Below are 21,258 nucleotides of genomic sequence, written 5' to 3' on the forward strand. Positions count from 1 at the left end.
TTCTGGCCCAACCTGAAGAGACTGGTCCTGGGCCATCAGCAGAACCACATCCTCATCTTCTTCATCAACGCAGGGAGGACTAAGGAGATGGTGGTGGACTTCTGCAGATGTCTACTCTCCCCTCGCCAGTGAACATCCAAGAAATGGACATTCAGAGAGTAGAACTAGACTAGTACTCTTATACGTACCTAGGTGTTCACCTGAACAAGAAACTGGACTGGATTCATAACACAAAAGCATTGTACAAGGGCCAGAGCTGTCTCTACCTCTTGAGGAGACTGTGGTCTTTCGGGGTGAACAGGGCACTCCTGAGGACCTTCTAAGACTCTGTGGTGGCATCACCCATCTATGGGGTGATCCTTTGGAGCAGCAGCATCACTGACAACATATTATACACATGTATAGTTCTTGTAGCTTCATACAACTTTGATTTATTATTTATCTTACATCTTTGCTACTTTTGGCATTCTGCTGTGTACTTGTACTTTGCAACAAGGCAAAGGTTTTCTTATCTTATCTTAAAGGCCAGGATGTTCTCTAATTTTCTACTACTAAATTCAGACAGACAGAGGTTGTTTTCTGCTTGATCCTGCAGAACCGGCTCCCAGTTTAGATTCAAGAGGCAGACACCCTCTTAATACACTCACTACATTTAAGATTAGCTAAAGCTCAGCTATTTTATAAAGCTTAGAGCTGGCTCAGGTGACTCTTGACTCTCTTCTTGTGTGATTTACAGTTCACAGTGAAAAACTACAGAGAAAATACCAACCTCCCAAGCATAGCATGAGCAACTTTGTGTCCACCATCCAGTGTACACTAGCATAAAACACTGTTTTGCATTATGAATTTAGAATCCTTATACTGCACATTACATTTACATTTAGTAATTTGGCAGATGCTTTTATCAAAATAAATAAATAAAAAAGTGTTGGGAACATGGTACAACAACATGTTTTTTTTGTTTTGTTTTAGTATAATTAGTATAAGTATAAAGTGTAGACATATGGAATCTTGCCTAAGGTCCCCTACTGGAGGTAGACCACAGCAGGAACTTGAACCCCGGCCTCCCACATGGAGGGCAGCGATCTCACAACACTATTCAACCACTCTACATATTTAACTTGCTTCTTAATTTACTTACAAGCAAGACAATAGCCCAGACATACAAACAAATAAACAAAAAAACAAAAAACTATTTACTATAGTCCTGAGAGCTCAATAAGCTGCAACTTAACAAAACAAAGGCAAATAACAAAACACACATGAAGAATACAACTTCACCAGCTTGATAACACAGGCACAGTATTGACAGTAGAAAACAGCATAAAGAGAAAATCCAGTCAAACACAAAACACGCAGTGTTTGGCAGCACATTTCTGTATTCTGCATTTCTGTGTTTTTTATTATTATTATTTTCTAAATCAATTTTCTTTATTTGATTGTGTTTTGTTAAGTGGCAGAATGTTGAGCTTTCAGGGCCACCATACAATAAATATTACTACAATACAACAAAACATATTTATTATTATTATTTTAAATATAGAATTTATTACTCCTCCAGTTTCCTAAAAAATACAAAATTCCAAAAGCAAGAGAGAATATGATTACATGGTCCTCAGAGGTCACAGCTTTGACTGCAAGCAGTTTCAGCCGTTGCAAAAACTCTGCTTTTATTTTGAAAACACACACTTCCTGTTGGTAGCTTGCTAAGCTAGCGGCTCGGCTCACTTGACGCAGCAGAGATGTCTCATGGCAGAGCAACAGTCCTGAAAGTAAAAGCAGACGTAAAACTTCTCGAAGCGGCTTAACCACCGTGTTAACTAGACTCTCCTCTCGCGGCGTCGTTCATGTGAGACAACAACCAGCTCCCAGACATGGTGGAAAGTTGAGTTTAAGCGAGAGACTACTTGTGTTGTTCCGTTGCTACAACTTTGCTGTGTCCAGCAGCCGTTCAGCCGCGACCACACCCTCCCTGCTTCCTCATAGTACTGCAGCGGGAGCGCGCAGCACGGCTTTGAATCCCTGGGAATAACGGCCACTTCTTCCAGCTACGGTAAAGGTTTCGTCACCGTGGAACCTGCCAAAACAAGTGAGTTAAATGTTCAAACAACAACGACTGGCATGGATATAAGAGGCGACTCTTCACGTAGGATATGCGGGGCTACACGCTCTCTGGTCCCGAGTTGAGACGCGGAGGAGGCGGCGGAGGGCGGACTGACGGACGATGCATATGGAGTCGAAGCGAGCACTAGCTTCTAACCCAGGGCTCTGTCTGAAAAAGAAGAGGTTGAAAGTGGATTGAGGGGGTTGTTGGACAGTCGCCCTTTCGGTGGGTTTTACTTGGGAGGATCCATGAAATGATGGTGCTGGAGGGAAACGCAGGTCTTCACGCTGTCCAGAAGAGCTGCCCGGGTGGTGCCCCGTTTCTAACCAGCATGAGTAACGTGACGCCAGGCCGGTCAAAGTCTTTGGGAACAAGTCGGACAAGATCTCGGTGCTGTTTCAGGCTACTTGCTCTGATGCGAGTGCACACAAAATGATCACAGTCAAAAATAGACTCAAACACAATCTAGTAAATGTTGAGACGATGTTTTCTTGGCAGCAATCATAAGAAGACCCCAAGAAAAGGCATCTGCAGTGACAAAAACAGCACAGAGGCTGATAAAATTACAATTGGGAATGTGTGGTTTCAAAAGATAAAGAGCTTCTGACATTATTTTCATATTTCCCAATCTGCACTTTGTCTTTTAAGAAGGCATCTTAGTGGCACTGCAGTTTGTGTGTGATTGTTATATTTTTATATATAATTTGAAATTCAGAAACCTGTGAATATATCTGTTCCACAAAAACCTGGGACTACAGTAAGAATATTGACTTTTGATTTAAGTTGTTCAGGGCATTTAAATTAATATGTCACAATAAGCGCATATAGCTTATTACACTGATTACTCAGACTTTGTGGGGATTTTGATCCGCTGTGTTACAGTTTCAAATTACTAATAATCAAGGCAGATGTGCCAGATGAGAGTTTAGACTTTTATTGTACCATACTTTACAGACACATTCATCAAACATAAGTTAATGCAGTTGTAGAGTTTTGCTTTTTCCACATGTTTACATTAAGAATACATGTCCTGTGTGTCCACATATAATGTACAGTTGATTACATATTCTCTGAAGGAATTTAAGCAAGACTGTTTGGCCAGTTGTTATTTGAAGGGGTTTGTAAAAAGGTGAGGTTTATGTTGGAAATGACTTTACTAGTACAATGCAGTGTGCAGCAGCAGAAATCTATAAATAATTGAAACCCACCAGAAAAGTAGTTTGAGCCCCCACCCCTCATCCCACCCCCTCCTTATTATGGCTAGTGGTGGCTCTGGGAAATCGGCTAGTGAGGGATCAACCAGCACACCCAGTGGCAGTTTGCAGCAGAGGAAGCATCTCTCTTCCATCTGTGACACATGTAAGGGCAAGATGCAGCTTGTGGCTGACCTCCTCCTGCTGTCCAGCGAGACGAGGCCAGTCATGACTTCTGAAGGTGTGGTGTTGGCCGAGACCTTCGACCAGTGCAGAGACACCATCATTGCCAGGACTAAAGAACTCTCCATTCTCACCCACGACATCCAAAGCCAGCTCAACATGGGCCGCTTCACAGAGGTTGGGGATCGCCTCTTGGAGATGGCTGACCTTGTGGTGTCTTTGACTGAGTGCTCTGCCCACGCTGCTTACCTGGCAGCCGTGGAGACCCCAGGTTCTCAGCCCTGCCTGCCCGGTCTGGTGGACCGCTACAAGGTAACCCGCTGCCGACACGAGGTGGAGCAGAGCTGCAGTGTCCTCCGAGTTACGCCTCTGCCAGAGCTTACGCCCCAGCTTCTCCTTGAGCTCTCTCAGAACATCTCCACCAACCTCAAGACTTTGACGGACATCTCATCGCTGGCTAGCGAGAGGTCCAGAGACCGCTTCGCAAAAGAGCAGTTCAAACTGAGTGTAAAGAGCATGAGCACAAGTGGCACAGCCTTCATGGCGTGTGTCAGAGAGGTGAAAACCCAGCCCAATGAGCTGACTAGGAACCGCTGTGTCCTCTTTAGTGGCGCTCTGGCCCAGGCTGTCAGCGCCCTGGTTGGGTTTGCCACAGAGCCGCAGTTCCTGGGAAGAGCAGCGAGTATCTCCACTGAAGGGAAGGGGGTACAGACTGCAGTTTTAGGAGGGGCCATGAGTGTGGTTTCAGCCTGTGTCCTACTCACTCAGGGCCTCAGGGACGTTGCCCAGCATCCAGAGAGCAGCTCCAAAATGGCAGACTACCGGGAGCGCCTGCGTAACTCAGCGTGCGCTGTGTCGGACGGCTGCACTCTGCTCACTCAGGCACTCAGAGAACGCTCATCTCCGAGAACTCTGCCACCAGTCAACTCTCATTCTGTGAATTAGTTTAGGAAGAGGCCACATGATCTCCAGCAACCCTCTGTCCTATTTTGACATACCAAAGAGACTCACTTGTATCCCTGTTCATCAGGTTTCGAGTCAGAGTAACATCAGAGGAAGGCTGTCTGTGGGTATGTCCATATGTTTGGAGTGTGTTAGAATGTCGAGGAACACTAAAACAAGCACTGCAGGGTTTTGTGTCGCGCTGGATGCAACACAAACCTTGCTCAAAATGGACCTTTGTGAGCCTCCCCTGGACTCAGCTCACAGCCCACTCTTACCAACAGACAGCAGCCTTCAAACCTGAAAATCTTACCTCAGTTTTCAGCTTCAGTGAAAACACCAGCCTTGATGATGGATGTAGCCTCTCTGTGTAAACCTATGGTTGGCTGACCTCCTCGATTTACATGTGCTTTGTGAGATTGGAAAGAGTGATCTAAGTGTCTCAATGCTTTTCTTTTGTTTTTGTTCCAACGTGTGAATTGTTCATTGGTAAAAAGCTGCTGTGAGTGTGTGCCATAGGTTTTACACTATTTACCAGACTTCCCATAGTATTTTAAAGTGTTTTGATCATGCATGTAATGGAGTATTTATTTCAACTATTAAAAATGTTGTTTCTGATATTCTGTTGTTGGACTAGTGTCCTTTGAGAGCCAAAGTAACTGAAAAGATCTGTTACACCAATTAACAAAATGTCATATTCTCTGTTCTTTTTGGTATCGGTCCACAATTTGATAATTCAGTTTTTATAATCCCACATTTTTATTTATGGCTCATAACTGATGTATAAAGCATCAAATCTTATGTATTAACAGAACTGTATACATTGCTAGATATCGATGCAGGGATGCACGTATGTTTGTTGATTTCTGCAGTTTGAGTGAATTGATTTAAGATGGGAAGTTCTGTCTTGGTGTCCTGTTAAGTCTGTGTTGAGCCAACTAGGTGTGGGAAGAATGGGAATGATGAGTAGATACATAAGTATTACAAAATCAGAGGTTTTATTGCATACATAGAAATTTAAGTCATAAATTAAAGCAATAATCATCTCAGGGAACACAAACTAAAACTTTGTTGTCATGAAAGTAGCAATACCACAAACTAATTGCATATGCAATAAAGGGTTAATAGTAAAATGTCCATATACTATGTACATAATACTTAAGTATACAACAAATATTTTGACTTGCTTGTTGTACAACTTCCTTTTAATTAATTGGCTCATTAGCAAAACTGTTTTTTAAAAATAACAATTTTTTCCGTTACACAGGCAGAAATGCATATAAGTACATACTAATTACTAATTGTCGATGGCATCACATCAACATATAAATATTGGTTCTAGCATACAACAACACAATCTTCCGAAAGTGCTATTATTGCTATTATCCACCTTGATCAAATGTATGATTCAAAGTAAGTTCAGCCAGAGGTTGAGGACGTACGTTAGTGTCCTATTGTCAGTGCACTGAATTTTTAACCTTCAAAAAACAATTCTGTAATCAGAAAACCAACAGAAATGATCTAATGACGGGACATGAGTTTTCCTGTAACTGGTGTTACCCTATATGGATCTGCCTCTTGTTCTCGTGCTCTAGTTCAACACGGGTCATACTGCTACAGCAAGCTGCTGTAAGACATGGGGTTTGTAGATCTCACAAGACCCAAATCCTTTTTTAATAAAAGGTATTATATAGGGATGTACTCGATGCAGCTTTTGAAGTTGGATCTGAGTTGCATCCTTTTATAGCACAGTGCAGGTAACCCTGATATGACACTGGACAGTGTTTGTCAAGTTCTTCAAGCATCTTTGGCTCTAGTTAGGAGATGAGTTTTGCACACAGCCTCTTGCTCACAAAAATCCTCAAAGTGATGTTTGTTTATGAAGATTATGTTGCTGAACAAAACATTTGTTGGTCACAAGGCTCTTTTTCTGCAATAACCCAAAAGAAAAAATCCTGTCTTTTTGTTGAGGGAACCAGGGTGATAGAAAAAGATTTAATCCCAGCCACATAATTTTTAGAGGGGCAATTTTTAGTTCAACTGACGAATATTGCATATTACTGGTAGTTACTGTGTCACTGTAAATAATCCTAACATTTATATACAATGCAATGCATGATACGAAGCTGGCTCTCAGTAGTTCTCAGCCTTCCTGACAGCACCGGTGAAGCCAAAACTGCTGGCCCACAACAGGAAACCTATAGCCCGTGCTATCAGGAGTGGCTTCCTCCACATGACAAAATGCTGGAGTCATAATTTTAGGCAAGGTTTCGCCCATTTCCTGCTGCAGGAGGGAAACACTTGCCTATCATTTTCCCCAGGGGAGCTACCATCCCCTTGGTGCTGACGACACCCATCTCTGAGGACCAGTAAGCCACTTGTGGACGAGTGGAAGCCGGAGCATTTATGCTGATTCACACAGACATGCTGACCTGGTCTGGCTGCCATCTGTGCCACAGCTCAAGGTCTCTGTTGGTAGAAGCAGTGTTTGACTGCAAAAGCACTGGGATATTCAGTTTAACTACAGTGTTCAGGTAAGTCGGAATGTGGATTTGTTTATAATCCTCAGGTTGGCCACAGCATAAGGTGGATGTCCTTTGTGTTTACCAGGCAGACTGTCACATTCGATATCAGGTGTGTTGAAGTAAGCAGAGAAGAGCAAACTGATCCTGGGTGAATTATTTATGGGTTTGGCTGACTAAATGACATTTAGCTGTAGTGTTGCTCTGTGTTCCAAGCACTTCAAAAGAAATACACTATATATCATGTATCTCTAATGTTATCATAGTTCAAATGTGTGAATGTGCAAAATCAGTATTTTCAGACTAGTGAGACTGACAGTTTGTCCGTGCTTCATTTGGGGCAGTATCTTCATGATACTCTGTAAGAAGCTCACAACTCCTATGTGTGAGAGCACACGCTTAGAAATCCACTCTAAACTAATTAAGATGGCACAGAACCGAGTGTACCCCAGCACATAATTTGACAAAATTCATTTACGTTTAGTGGTCATTTAGTAATTTGGAAGCAGCTTTTATTCAAAATGACTAAAAGCGCAAAAGGGTAAGCGCAAGGAGGTCTTGATGATGAGCTCCCCAAACTCTGTGGTTTTACAATGAAACATTTATTCAAGTTGCTGAACTCTTTTCCCACAATTTTTCTTTCACAGAATGGTGAACAACCCCACCTCACCTTTCCTTCTGAAAGACTTGGCCTCTGTTGGCTGATACATAATACTGACCTATTGCCAGTTAACATAAATAACTGTGAGTAATATAACCAGATGTTTTAGTTTTTTTTTTTTTAATCATTGCACAACTTTTCTGGTCTTATTATATATATATATATATATATATATATATATATATATATATATATATATATATATATATATATATATATATATATATATATAATATAGTCCAATGATTTAGACATTCTTAGCTTTTAGCAGTGTATTTTGGATTATTATCTTGTTGGATGAACCATGACCTGTGTCAGAGACCGAGCTTTCTGACACTGGGCAGCACATTTTGCTCCAGAATGCCTTGATAGTCTTGAGATTTAATTTTACCCTGCACAGATTTAAAACACCCTGGGCCAGATTCAGCAAAGCAGCCCCAGAACATAACGGAGTTCGTCATGTTTTACAGTAAGTGCAGTGTTCTTTTCTTCCTTTTGAAGGCTTCATTTTTGCATCTGTGAACATACAGCTGATGTGACTGACCAGTTTTGTCTCATCAGTTTAAAGGACATTCTCCTAGAAGCTTTGTGGTTTGTCAGTATGCATTTCTACTGTGATTTGGACTGTAATTTTTTTATGGTGTGATCTGTTGCTGATGTACCATTAACTTGTTTGGAGTTTACTTTTAATGTCTTGAAGTTGAAGTTGTTTTGGGTTCTTTGATTACCATTCATATTATCTGTCTCTTCAATTTTTCATTGACTGTCCTCTTGCAGCCACGTACAGGGAGGTTGGCTACAGTCCTGTGGACCTTAAACTTCTGAGTAATATGTGCAACTGTAGTCACAGCACCATCAAGCTGCTTGGTGATTGTCTCACAGTCTTTACCTTTAACATGACTGTCTGTAATTTCTGTCTAATCTCCTGAGACAACTCCCTGTTTAGTTTTTTGTGGTTCATGTTGAGTGTGGTACACGCCAAGATACGAAACAGCACATTGACCACCCTTTAAATAGGCAAACTGAGTTTGTAGATAATCTTTACAGGACACACTTAGTTTAAAATGTTCGTATGGTCAAATGCCATTTCTCTTTGCAAAAACTGAGGTCTTGGCTTTAACTAAGCCACTCCAGAACATTCACCTTATTGTCTGTAAACCATTTCTGTGTAGCTTTCGCTATATGGTTCGGGCCATTGTCTTGCTGGAAAAGAAATCTTCTCCCAAGTCGTAGTTGTCTAGTCGACTGAATAAGATTGTCCTCCAGGATTGATTATTTTCCCGCATTCATCTTACCCTCTACCTTAACAAGCCCTCCAGGGCAAGTGCCGAGAAGCATCCCCACAGCATGATGCTGCCATCACCATGTTTCACAGTGGTGTGTGCCAAACATAGCGTCTTGTCTTGCCAATACAGTCTCTCCTATCTCAATTGCTGAAGCTTGTAACTCCCTCAGAGTAGTCATCTGTGTGTTAGTGGCCTCTCTCACTAGTCTCCTTCTTGCATGTTCCCACAGTTTGTGTGGATGACCTGTTCTAGGCAGAAGTAGACGTGCCATATTCCTATCAGTTTTTGATGATGGATTTCACTGGGGATGTTCAGTGCATTGGAAGATTTTTTGTATCCATCCCCTGACTTGCTTTTCATGTGCTGACCACCACTGTAGTGGACATCTGTCTGACACTATGCCCAGCTTTGTACCTCTCTAGACAATTATCTGTAGACAGTGCCTCATCATCTGACTCTGATCCCATCACTAGGAGGGCAGTCTTCCTCTTTGGTGGTTCTGGCTCTCCTTCTCCAAAGGTCTGTGGACCAGGTTCTCTATTCTTCAGCATCATTCTCAGTTTATTATAAAATACACCTCTCCCCTCTCTGCTTTGTGCAAGCACATCAGGTCCTTGAACCTGGGATCTAGAGCTGTTGCTACCTTTAACCACCACATGTTTGAGCTCTCCTTTCGCCTATGGAGGTCCTTAGCATGGCTACCTTATGCTTTTACTGCGTTCAGTGGATCGGTATTGTGGATCGATTGAAGCCGCATCATCATTTCAAGAGACGAGTTCAGCGCAACAAACTTCTCTGTTAGTTCGTGAGAGACTTGGAGAGCTTTCGGTTCTGCAGAGTTTGTGGGATGATGATAGTTCAAACTTGTTGTGCTTCAGTGAAAGGACAGTTCATCACTACAATAAATGCACACAACTTTGGTTTTATAGAAACCTTCACCTGGAAGCTTTTTATAACAAAACTTGATGTTCATTATATGAAGTAGCGTAGCATTTCCTGTACTTCCCACACACACATACATATATATATACATAAGAGTCACTAAACAGTGCCACCTAAATATAATGTGAAAACCCCCCAGTACATATACACTGGGGAAGCAGGGGTAGAATTTATAAATTATTTAAAATTTAAATTTAAAATATTTCCATAATTTATTGTAAGAAAATAGAAACATATTAGCAGATTCTGTGGAAATGAATTATAATACACTTAACACAAAGAGCTGTGTTGGAAAGTGTAACAAAGTTTAATTTCCCACAATGCACTTGGTGGAGACATTCAGATGACAGCCCTCAGCAGATCTGGTTGTGTGCTGTGACTGTAGGTGATCCGTGCAGTATTGTTGCAGGTGATGAACCTAAACAGTTGTTCCTCAGCCTTGACATCTGCTGTTTTAATGAAAACACCCTCTATTCACATTCATGTGGAAACTTGGCTTTGTCTCAAGTCCATTTTTAATTCTAGGCCCATCCCTTCTTTGGCTCCTGAAACAGTATGAGACTGAGTTTTGACCTTACTCACGTTGAGACCCTCTTTTTTCACCCGGACTTGCCAGAGGGGAAAAGATGCTTGGCTGGACACTTTCACCCACGCACACTGACCTTTGAGCTACAATGGTTTTAAGATCTTTTTTTGGATTCACAGTAGTTGGAGAGCTTCCTCCTGAGAAGTAGACAGTGAACACATTGTCAAAACAAGCCCACTCCCCACTTGCAGTACACACTTCATATCCTGTGTGTACCCCACCCTGCTCGCTATTGTCCTTGCACACAAACAGAAACATTACACTGGGCTGTGCCTCAGTCCACTTCTACAGTGACTGCTTTGACTTTATCAGGAATCACCTCATTCCCTGCATTCTGTAAAAAAGTCAGTGTGTGTGATTTCTCTCTGATGTGACCTTTTTTCTTCCAGGATGAGAGGCGAAGGGTTATAATTTATACTAACTTCCTCTTCTCTTACAGCCAGGTGGATGATGGCTGATATTACAGACATTATAAAGTGGAAACAAGATAGCAGCAGGTTAGCGGCAGATTGTGTAGAAAGTCTGCATTTCCAAGCTGCTAAAGTAAGATTAAAAATCTAACTCTAATTAAATCTGTATAATCCAGTGGCTATACTAAAGCGCAGTAGTGCTTTATGCGCCAACTTTGCTTAGCATGTTGGCATGGTAATATTTGGAGTGCCATCATATGTGCGCAGCTGTGCAATAATAATTTCCCCATAAAGCACAATAATGTTTCATTGTTGTTATTATTACAATTATAATTGGAGAACCAGTGCCAGGGCTCTTATATTCCATCAGTTATGGTATATTCAACCCTGACTCCTTAAATTTACATTTCTGTGCAGCTTAATATCAACTGCAAATAAATGTTTGTAAAGATTGTTAATGAAACTAGATTTCAAAATAAGCCTTGATTTATACTTACTTAGATTGAATCGTTATGTTTGACAGAAAATAGCAAATTATGTCAGTTTAAACTCAAGATATGAAGTTGCTTTTGCTCTTTGGTTACATGGACAATTGTCCATGTAACAGATTCAGGAGATAATTCTTCATTTCATATAAAGAACTTACCTAACTTACCTAACTCAAGGTGAAGCTCTTCTTTCAAAATGTCTGCAAGTAGGGGCTGAATTCAACACTAACCTTCACCATGGTTAGCATTATTTTTATTATTATATTTATTATTTTACATATATTAAAAAGCAGATTATATCATTAGTGCTGTCTTCAGACTGCAAAAGTCAACACACAATAACAACACACACTTGAATGTCAGCTACATGTGACCTAAATCCAATAGAATACCTCTGGGACAGTCAGGGCTTCGGTCCATCCAATGCCACCAGGTTGTACCTCAGACTGTCTGGAAGCTCAGTGAAGCCCTGGTCCAGATCTAGAAAGAATACTCCAGGACACCACTTATTGTCTCATTAGGAGCAAGCTCCTCTTTTCGGGTGTCCTCTGTAGGTTGATTGTTTTCATTTCCATCAGATGATGTTGCGTCCTTTTGTTCCTAATACATTACTCAGTCCATATGAGTATATACAGCATGATTTCCCCCCATTGAGCTCTGATGTGTTTTGTTGTTTCAAAGTGTCTCTTTAATTTTTTTAAACAGTGTATTTAGCTATATTAACTAAATAAGGGAAAGCTCAGTTTAGCTTAATTCCTTTATGATGTTTCCTGCAAAAATAATAGCAAGTGAAGTTTAGCTGCATAGGAATGTGATTTTAGGAGACAGGCTTAGGCCTAGGGTGGCACATTGGTGTAGTGGTTAGAACTGTTGGCTCACAGCAAGTGACCAGACAGCATGGGGCCGGATCAAAAAATTGTTTTAAGGTGCAGGTAACAATTATGTTTAGGTTATGTCAGCGTTAGGCATAGCTGAAATTAAGTAAGGCTAGGGAGCGAATAAGGGGCTAGTGAATGCATTATGTTATTGGCTATTCTCACGCATGTGTGTGTGAGCACAAGCTAATGCGTATCAGTAACACAAGGTGTGACACCATGCGATCTTTCTGCCTCATAGTGCTGTTCTTTCTCCTTCATGTTATATGCTGCAATCACTGAATTTGAAGCCACTATCGTAAAAATGGTGGTGAATCCTTCTCATTGTACCTGTTCTACTCTAAAGTACAGGGGACCAAAGAAAATGCTAAGAGGGAGCTCATAAAAGAAACTACAATATGCAGTGGAAATGGAAAAGGCACATCTCTGATTGTGACAGCAGAGGGGGCTCAAGCAGAGTGAACACACACACACACAAAAAAAAAAACACAATAGGAGGGCAGTTAGAAAATGCATCCACTGTTTAACCAAGTTGTAAAATCCAAGGTGGATGCTCACTGCATTAACAGTGTGTAAAAGATGACATATTCATCGTTAATAGAGGCAATTAGGAACAACCCAAGGTTTCATTTCAGCACCATAGGCAGCATGACAGATATAGCTCTGTTGAGCCTATTATAACTTACAGTACTGTACAGTGCATCCAGAAAGTATTCACAGCACAACTTTCCCCCCTTTTTGTTATGTTACAGCCTTATTCCAAAATGGATAAAATTCATTATTTTCCTTAAATTAAAGGATTAAATTAAATTCTACAAAAACTACCCCAAAATATCAAAGTAAATGTTTGTTCTTTTTTTCATTGTATTTAATATAAAAAAGGCACACACCTGTCTGTATTAGGTCCCACAGTTAACAGTGCATGTCAAAAACAAAAACAAATCATGAATATGAAAAACCAACACAAGAGAGGAGTTATTCATAAGAACTTAATAAAAATACAGACGACTCCTCTCACAGAACAAAATATAAAGAAAACAATCAAATGTGGACTGTTAAATATCAGATCTCTCTCTCTCTCTCTCTTAGAATTATACTTTGTAAGGTCTTAAACCTTTTATTTATACAAATAAAATTAAATTGAATTGACTTTTTTGGCTTGAATGTCAAGTATCACATCTGGAGGAACCCAGGTACAGCTCAGCACGTGGCCAATACCATCCCTACAGTGAAGCATATTGGCAGCAGCATCATGCTGTAGGGATATTTTCCAGCGGTAGGAACTGGGAGACTAGTTGGGATTGAGGGAAAGATAAATGTTGCAATGTACAGAGACTTCCTTGATGAAAACCTGCTCCAGAGTACTCTGGACCTCAGACTGCGGTGGTGGTTCATCTTTCAACAGGTCAATGGCACTAAACATACAGCCAAGGTAACAAAGGAGTGGCTATGGGACAACTCTGTGATTGTCCTAGAGTGGCCCAGCCAGAACCCAGCCTTGAACCTGATTGAACATCTCTGGAGAAATCTGAAAATGGTGTACTGACGATCCCCATTCAACCTGATGAAGCTTGAGGTACTGCAAAGAAGAATGGGAGAAACTGCCCAACACTAGGTGTCCAAAGCTTATAGCATTATACTCAAAATAACTAAGCTGTAATTAGTGCTAAAGCTGCGAATACTTATGTACACGTGATTTTTCGATGTTCTGCTTCTTCCCTATATGTAGATCTTGCTGTGCTAACTTAACAAGAACTAACTTATCTCAATCATCAACATGTTAAGACTGCTTAAAGTTGTTCAACCTTCGATCAGCATGTCAACATAACATCAAATCAAACTATCTTTCTATCTACTAACAGGTTACATACCACAGACTTTTAAGGTTGCTGTAATGGCTTGAAAAATATTGGACCCAAAAATTTCAGATATATGCTATCTAACAATATAATTACTCTAGATGGTTTGGCTCTGGCCTTAGTTACTACTTTAAGAAGCATTAGGGTTAGATTGGGCCAGAACTGCTGTCTTCCACCTGCAGAACAATGCTATAATCTGATGATGAAAAAATATGATGCTGAAAAATTAGTCCATACGTTTATTTTTTCCAAAGTAGAACTGAAACTTTAACACTCTACAAGGATGTAAAAATCCTTCAGTGTAAATGTAGAATGGGAGACAGAGCCTTAAAATATCAGGCTCCTGTGGAACAAGGTCCCAGTTCAGGTTCGAGTGGCAGATGCTCTCTCTGCTTTGAAAGACCAAGTTTAAATAAAACATTACTTTCGACATTTTTGGAAGGTTATTGTTAGAGCTGTCCTAGATGGTCCTGAACTATGACAATGTCCAACTTCCAAGGAAAATGAAAAGCAGCAGAGGAGTGCTATTGTTTTTTGTAAGGTTTGACCAGTAAATGGTAAAGGTTCTGCACTTATATAGCGCTTTTCTACCTAACTGGTACTCAAAGCGCTTTACACTGTGTCTCATTCACCCATTCACACACACAAGCACACACACAGATGGCAGAGCTCCTATGCAGCTGACCTGACTCACCGGGGGCAACTAGGGGTTCAGTGTCTTGCCCAAGGACACTTTGGCATGTGACGTGGCAGCCGGGAATCAAACCACCAATCCTGTGATTGGCAGTCAACTGCTCTACCTATTGAGCCACAGCCACCCCCAAACCAGTAAGTAACTCGTTCACCCTAGTGGACAAAACTAGCACATGTTGCAAGCCCATGTGGGTTTAAGACCCTAATCCCCACACCGAATACTAATACTGGAAACATATCAACCTTTGGCATCTGTTGACTCCAACTGCAAATACAGTGACTCTGTCCTGAGTGTGGATAAACAGGATACCAAAAAGAGGAACTGCTTGTTACTACAAGATATGGTCATTAACCATTCAGTGGGAAGATCCTTTATCAAAGAGTGAAAGAAACAAGGTTCTTGTCTGAGGGTTCAATATCTACTGTGTTCTGAGTTCAGTAAGAGGGATGGGAGTGTATTATTGTTTAAATATAGGCCCATCCCTTTAGTGTCTGCTCTCAGGTCAGGGCCAGAGAGAATACAGTGAGGGTTTCCTGCCCTCAGGCTGTTTACTGAGGATGTTTTTTACCCTCTTTTCCCTATGAGGTGTGGTTCATTTCCTTCACACAGCACAGTACAGAAGCAGAGCTACAGTATTAGATCACTGTGGTTGAGTTCATTTCTCCAGTGAGGCAGCCAAAACAAGACGCATTTAGTCCTACATCATAATAGAAAGCTCAACGTTTACAAGCCACGTGACATATTTTAAACTTTTAATGTTGCTTTAGTCAACACTTTAGTCAACTTAACACTAGTCACTGAATCACAGAAAATCACGGAAAATTCACAGTAAATGAAATTTCAAGTGATTATTTGACCTTTGTAATGCCTTTGAAATATGAGCAATGTGTTTGTCTTCTGGTCCTGGTACCATGAGTTCCTAATTACGTGTAAGTCACTCATGACTTACCACAGACAGGTGCATTGCAGCCTGCAGGGTATAAAAGTGTGTTACTCTATATGTGTCACTCAGAGAGAGAGAGGTATGGCAGGTCTATTTTGGAGATTATAGAGGCATATCTAATGACATAACATATCATAATGTTAGTTTTGCACTGACAGAAGGCGTTTCCCTTAAAGTTTAAATATGTAAAAGCAACAGTAGTAGGCAATGGTGTAGTAGAGGGAGCTATATTACAAATAATAATATTATAAAGTCAGAAATCACCACATTTGCCTCAATGGGTAAATTGCATGAGAAAGGTTTCAATAAGTGTAATGAACATCTTCCATCATACAATATTATGACACTGATGTCGCTGATAAGACTTGAGTTCAATTGAAATCAGTTTAGGTCCAAATCAAATAAAATACCAAAAGGGTAAGACCTTTATGGAAAACATACACAAGTATATAAAATTATAGGACATCCAGACCTTTATGTCTTTTAAATTTGCTTGATGTTTTTTTGATGTAATTGTTCTGTTTCACCTGGTTGGAATTGCAGAGATTGATGGCCACAGGTAGAAAAGAACTCCAGTGGCGCTCTGTGGAGCACTTGATGTTAATAAGCCTTTGGCTGAACGTGCTCCTCTGTCCAACCAACACACTGTGTAGTGGGTGGGAGGGATTGTCCATTTGAGTTTGGACAGCATCTTCCTCTCAGCTACAACATGTAGAGGGTCCAGCTCCACCCCCAGAACAGAGCCAGCCCTCCTAATCAGTTTGTTTAGTCTGTTAGTGTCTGCCACCTTCATGTTGCTGCCCCAGCAGACCACAGCATAAAAGATAACACTGGAACCACAGACTCAGAAAACATCCTCAGCATGGTGCTGCAGACGTTGAAGGACCTGAGTTTCCTCAGAAAGTACATCCAGCTCTGTACATCCAACAACAATACGCCCAATAGGAGCAGTGTAAGCTTCTCTAGAAAGCAAGTCACAATGTCCTAGAGACATCATGTGAAACTTTCAAAACTATTGTTATGGCAGTAGTGGATTGGATGGTGGTAAAATAGCATGTTTATCTGACACCATAATAACGATGATGCAACAACTGTGTCACTACCACAGAACCTCCATGCCCCCCAACTTCATTAACACTTAATACCATGGCAGCTATACTAGTGGCTATGGAAACAGCTGATCCAACTGCATTATTACATTTGTTAAAATCAGCAAACACCCCCTCTCTTTCACTACCTGCCTGTCTCTGAGAACAAACAAAAGCACTCCTTGTGCTGAATGACTGACACAGCATTTATGGTATCCAGGAGAGGCAACCATGTTGCTGGTCATTATAATTTGCACTTTGTGTTTAATTGATAGGAACCACTTGTTACATTAAGTGTGATGACCTATTTAAATTGTTCTTGAACTGCATTGAGGGTTGAATAGTCTTGAATGCAACTGTATGTAGTAATTATTTTGATTCATATTCCAAATTAATTTATACTTAATATTCTAGAGATCTGTTTTCAGTTTGACATTAACAAATCCTGTCAAAACAGCCAAACTAATACAATGATTGAAATGTTTCAATAATAAAAATAAAAATTAAAGGTAATACATTTTTATAGGAACTGTAAACTTAGCGGAATAGCAGCTACAGCAATGCTGTGTTTTGTTGTAGTAAGTTCTAAAACAGTGTGAAGCAGTGTGTTTGAATCAGAGTGGCAAAACTCACTAGAGTGAGAAAATGTGTGGAATTTCAAAGATGTAGTCAGTGAACACAAGTTTTATGATGCACGTACTGTAGGTAACAAACTGAAAAGTATTATTTGTATTTTGTTAGATAAAAAAACAGATATGTGTGTCTAACTAAACAGTTCTCAGTTCTCTGTTGCTAAACATTGATAATTTGCTCCTAGAAGAAACTGGAATGTCTGGAAACATCAGATCTTTGCAAACTGCAATTTCTCACCACACACTAAACCCTAAACTGAAGGAGGCCTGTTCAGAGGAACCACAGTGACACAGGCGAACCACTAGAGGGAAGCACAACAAAATACATGACTTCACACACAGGCTCTCTGACTTATTTGGCAGGATGCATAAATATTTGTCTTAGGAAATATGCAGATGTGTGTGTGGGGGTGAAAGACTCGAACAAAAATAGACCCAGGTGAGATCATGTTATTAAAAGATGACTCTGTAGGTAGGTATCTGCCTAACTTTGAGTAAGTTAATAGTAGAATTTGATTTGAAATATGACAGCTTCCGCTACATGACATCTTTTTTTTAAAGATTGTTGTTTTTCTGGAACTAGTTCACATTTTGATATTCCTCCATGTATGTAACCACCTAGCAGACCACGTATAGGCCTCACTTCTCATCAAAACCTGAGTTCAACCACAGTGGTTCTCTCTATCCACAGCCTCCATCCAAATCAACTCCAGTCTGTGTATTTATTGTGCTGTGCTGCAGTTCAAACAAGACTGACCCAGACTGAAAACTACATTCACACACACGTCCATAAACTCAAATGAGGAGTGTGTGTTTATACAGGTATGTAAACTAGAGTGAATCACAGAGAATCTATTCACATCATACTGTTTGTACGCACACACAAACTATGGGCTCACACACACTCACAAATCCTTGTAAAAGACTACAACCAGTGTGTGATGCAAAGTAGGTGTGAGGTCAGGCCCAGCCACGGTATGTGCGGTCTTTTCCTCTCTGGAGTTGGCTCACAGGAAAGGGGCAGTGATTTTGGGGAGCTGTGCCATAATGAGACACACTGTTGTGTTTCTCCAGACAGAGGGGGAGGAAAGGCAGAGAGGACGACGAAGGAGTAGAAGAGGTAGAGGCACATTACTCCAGATGGATCACAGCGAGGGATCAATGCTCTGAATGATACATTGCTTTTGACCCCGTCTTCACTGTGCGTCTGGAGTGAATCCTTTGCTGACTCAATTGAATCTGTGGATGCCTGGCTGAAAGACACTATGATCAACTATGGTGAGTAGACATTCCTCTACTAGTGCTTAAGGGGTTATAACAAGCTTGTTTGTTGTTTTTTTATAATTATGCAAAACATACAAACTGGAATCCAACTTGAAAGTAAGAGAAAGTAAGAGTCTCTGAGGTTGGTGTGAGTGAGTATTGTGCAACTATCCAAATGAGTTGCAGAAGTGATGATACACTTGTTGGCCTGAAGGCTGGATGTGTGTAATAATTGAAGTGTGTGTGTGGATTCATGGATTTATGTATTGCACACAAAGCTCTTTTAAGGAAATACAAATTACATAACATTGCTTATGTCCATTCCAACGTGACCTTTGGAGCACAAATAGCCCAGTGAGGCCAGCAGTGGATGGGCATGGCTTCCTCTCTGCTTTCCCCACAGCCAGACTTAGATATGACCACATGGCCGTACACAGCATCCAGTTGTCATACCACGCTCACAACAGCAGAACGAGTGTAAGATCATTTAGTGTTCAGCCGTGTACGGTTCAGTTCTAACTTCACAGATACTGTCTGCAACGGCACACTTTGTAAGAGCGGTGAAGTTTTCATTTGCAGCAGGACTGAAAGGTTTTCCCTTCAGGTGGCTCTCTTGGAAGTGCTGTGTGAGTCCTGCTTCGTCTCACAGACTGGAAAAATCCCCAGTGAAAACTCCAAACAACACACACGTTGTTCAGCTACACAGACACCCCACCCTCTGCTTTCTCTCAATCAGTTTCTGTTAGTCTGAAGTTCCTGCCATGTCAATGCTACAGGCACAGTGTGTTTACTGAATGAACATGTATGTATATAATTCTCACACACACACACACACACACACACACACACACACACACACACACACACACACACACACACACACACACACACAGTGTCACACTGTTTATTCAGCCTCTATTCCTCAATTCGAAACACACCTTTTAACTTGAGTCACACTAAACACTCTCCTCCACCCCCAGTTTTTCCTCCTGGCTCTTGGTTCCAAACACTGTTACTGTCACATGGTATTACATCAATGCCTATAAAAAGTTGTTACCCCTCTTTCACCTTTATTTTTTAAAACCCTAATTGAAAAAAAGTTGGGACTCTGGATAAAATTTAGATAAAAACAGAATGAAATGATTTGCAAATTTCAACATTCAGAAAACTTTAGTAATCTCAGAAGGAAATTGTTTTTGATTTATTATTACAGTTGATCTCAAATCCGACAGAAAGAAAAGTAACTATAACCAGAAAAGATCTACACCAATATCATAATATAACATCAATACAAAAAACTCTTATTTTCTTTATACACAGGATATGTAAAGATGGATGAAAATGGAATGATGATATAAATATAACTAGTGGAAGCAATTTCTAAAGAAATTAAGTGGGAGAGCTGATCTGTTGCTAAAAAGATGCCAACAGCTTAGAAGCTGCTGGCTGATGACTAGTTATTGCAAGTTCTTATCTAAAAGAACATCCATCCATCCATCCATTCTCATCCGCTTATCCGGGGCCGGGTCGCGGGGGGAGCAGCTTAAGCAGAGATGCCCAGACTTCCCTCTCCCTAGACACCTCCTCCAGCTCTTCTGGGGGGACACCGAGGCGTTCCCAGGCCAGCCGAGAGACATAGTCCCTCCAACGTGTCCTGGGTCTTCCCCGGGGCCTCCTCCCGGTGGGACAGGACCGGAAAACCTCCCCTACGAGGCGTCCCGGGGGCATCCGAAACAGATGCCCAAGCCACCTCAACTGGCCCCTCTCGATGCAGAGGAGCAGCGGCTCTACTCCGAGCTCCTCCCGGGTGACTGAGCTCCTCACCCTATCTCTAAGGGTGCGCCCAGCCACTCTGCGGAGGAAACTCATTTCGGCCGCTTGTATCCGCGACCTTGTCCTTTCGGTCATGACCCAAAGCTCATGACCATAGGTGAGGGTAGGAACGTAGACTGACCGGTAAATCGAGAGCTTTGCCTTTCGGCTCAGCTCCTTTTTCACCACGACGGACCGGTACACCGACCGCATTACTGCAGCCGATGCACCAATCCGTCTGTCAATCTCACGCTCCCTATTTCCCTCACTTGTGAACAAGACCCCAAGATACTTAAACTCCTCCACTTGAGGGAGGATCTCCCCCCCAACCTGGAGGGTGCAAGCCACCTTTTTCCGGTTGAGAACCATGGCCTCGGACTTGGAGGTGCTGATTCTCATCCCAGCCCCTTCACACTCTGCTGCAAACCGCCCCAGTGCCTGCTGGAGGTCCCGGTCTGATGAGGCCAACAGGACAACATTATCTGCAAAAAGCAGAGATGAAATCCTGTGATTCCCAAACCGGATTCCCTCCGACCCCTGGCTGCGCCTAGAAATCCTGTCCATAAAGGTAATGAACAGGATCGGTGACAAAGGGCAGCCCTGTCGGAGTCCAACATGCACCGGGAACAAGTCTGACTTACTACCGGCAATGCGAACCAAGCTCCTACTGCGGTCATACAAGGACCGAATGGCCCTTAACAAAGGGTCCCGAATCCCGTATTCCCAGAGTACCCCCCACAGGATGCCACGAGGGACACGGTCAAACGCCTTCTCC

General features: G+C 41.6%; 2 protein-coding genes and 1 long non-coding RNA gene across 4 annotated transcripts in view; all 3 read left to right on the forward strand.

Moving 5' to 3' along the window:
- Positions 1-1,711: 1,711 nt before the first annotated feature.
- On the forward strand, positions 1,712-5,042 carry tlnrd1 (talin rod domain containing 1). The gene has a single exon (XM_026378925.1). It carries the CDS (start codon positions 3,361-3,363, stop codon positions 4,423-4,425), a length of 1,065 nt encoding a protein of 354 aa, XP_026234710.1. The 5' UTR covers positions 1,712-3,360; the 3' UTR covers positions 4,426-5,042.
- Positions 5,043-6,897: 1,855 nt separating this feature from the next.
- Positions 6,898-8,899, forward strand: LOC113174832. The gene is made up of 3 exons (XR_003299917.1): positions 6,898-6,956; positions 7,592-7,688; positions 8,006-8,899. It is a non-coding gene; the product is annotated as an uncharacterized LOC113174832 (long non-coding RNA).
- A 9,593-nt stretch (positions 8,900-18,492) lies between these two features.
- The window catches only part of il16 (interleukin 16), a 43,020-nt gene continuing 40,254 nt past the window's right edge, over positions 18,493-21,258 (forward strand). For both annotated transcript variants that reach the window (XM_026378984.1, XM_026378985.1), the window contains exon 1: positions 18,493-18,686. In XM_026378984.1, the coding sequence (XP_026234769.1) occupies positions 18,674-18,686 (13 nt within the window). In that variant the 5' untranslated portion in view covers positions 18,493-18,673. The remainder of the gene's footprint in view (positions 18,687-21,258) is intronic.

Source organism: Anabas testudineus, chromosome 3 (genome assembly GCF_900324465.2).
Source record: "Anabas testudineus chromosome 3, fAnaTes1.2, whole genome shotgun sequence".
Taxonomy (NCBI): domain Eukaryota; kingdom Metazoa; phylum Chordata; class Actinopteri; order Anabantiformes; family Anabantidae; genus Anabas; species Anabas testudineus.

Excerpts from the sequence above, each read along its gene's own strand:
- tlnrd1 (XM_026378925.1), top strand. The coding sequence starts at position 3,361 with ATGGCTAGTGGTGGCTCTGGGAAATCGGCTAGTGAGGGATCAACCAGC.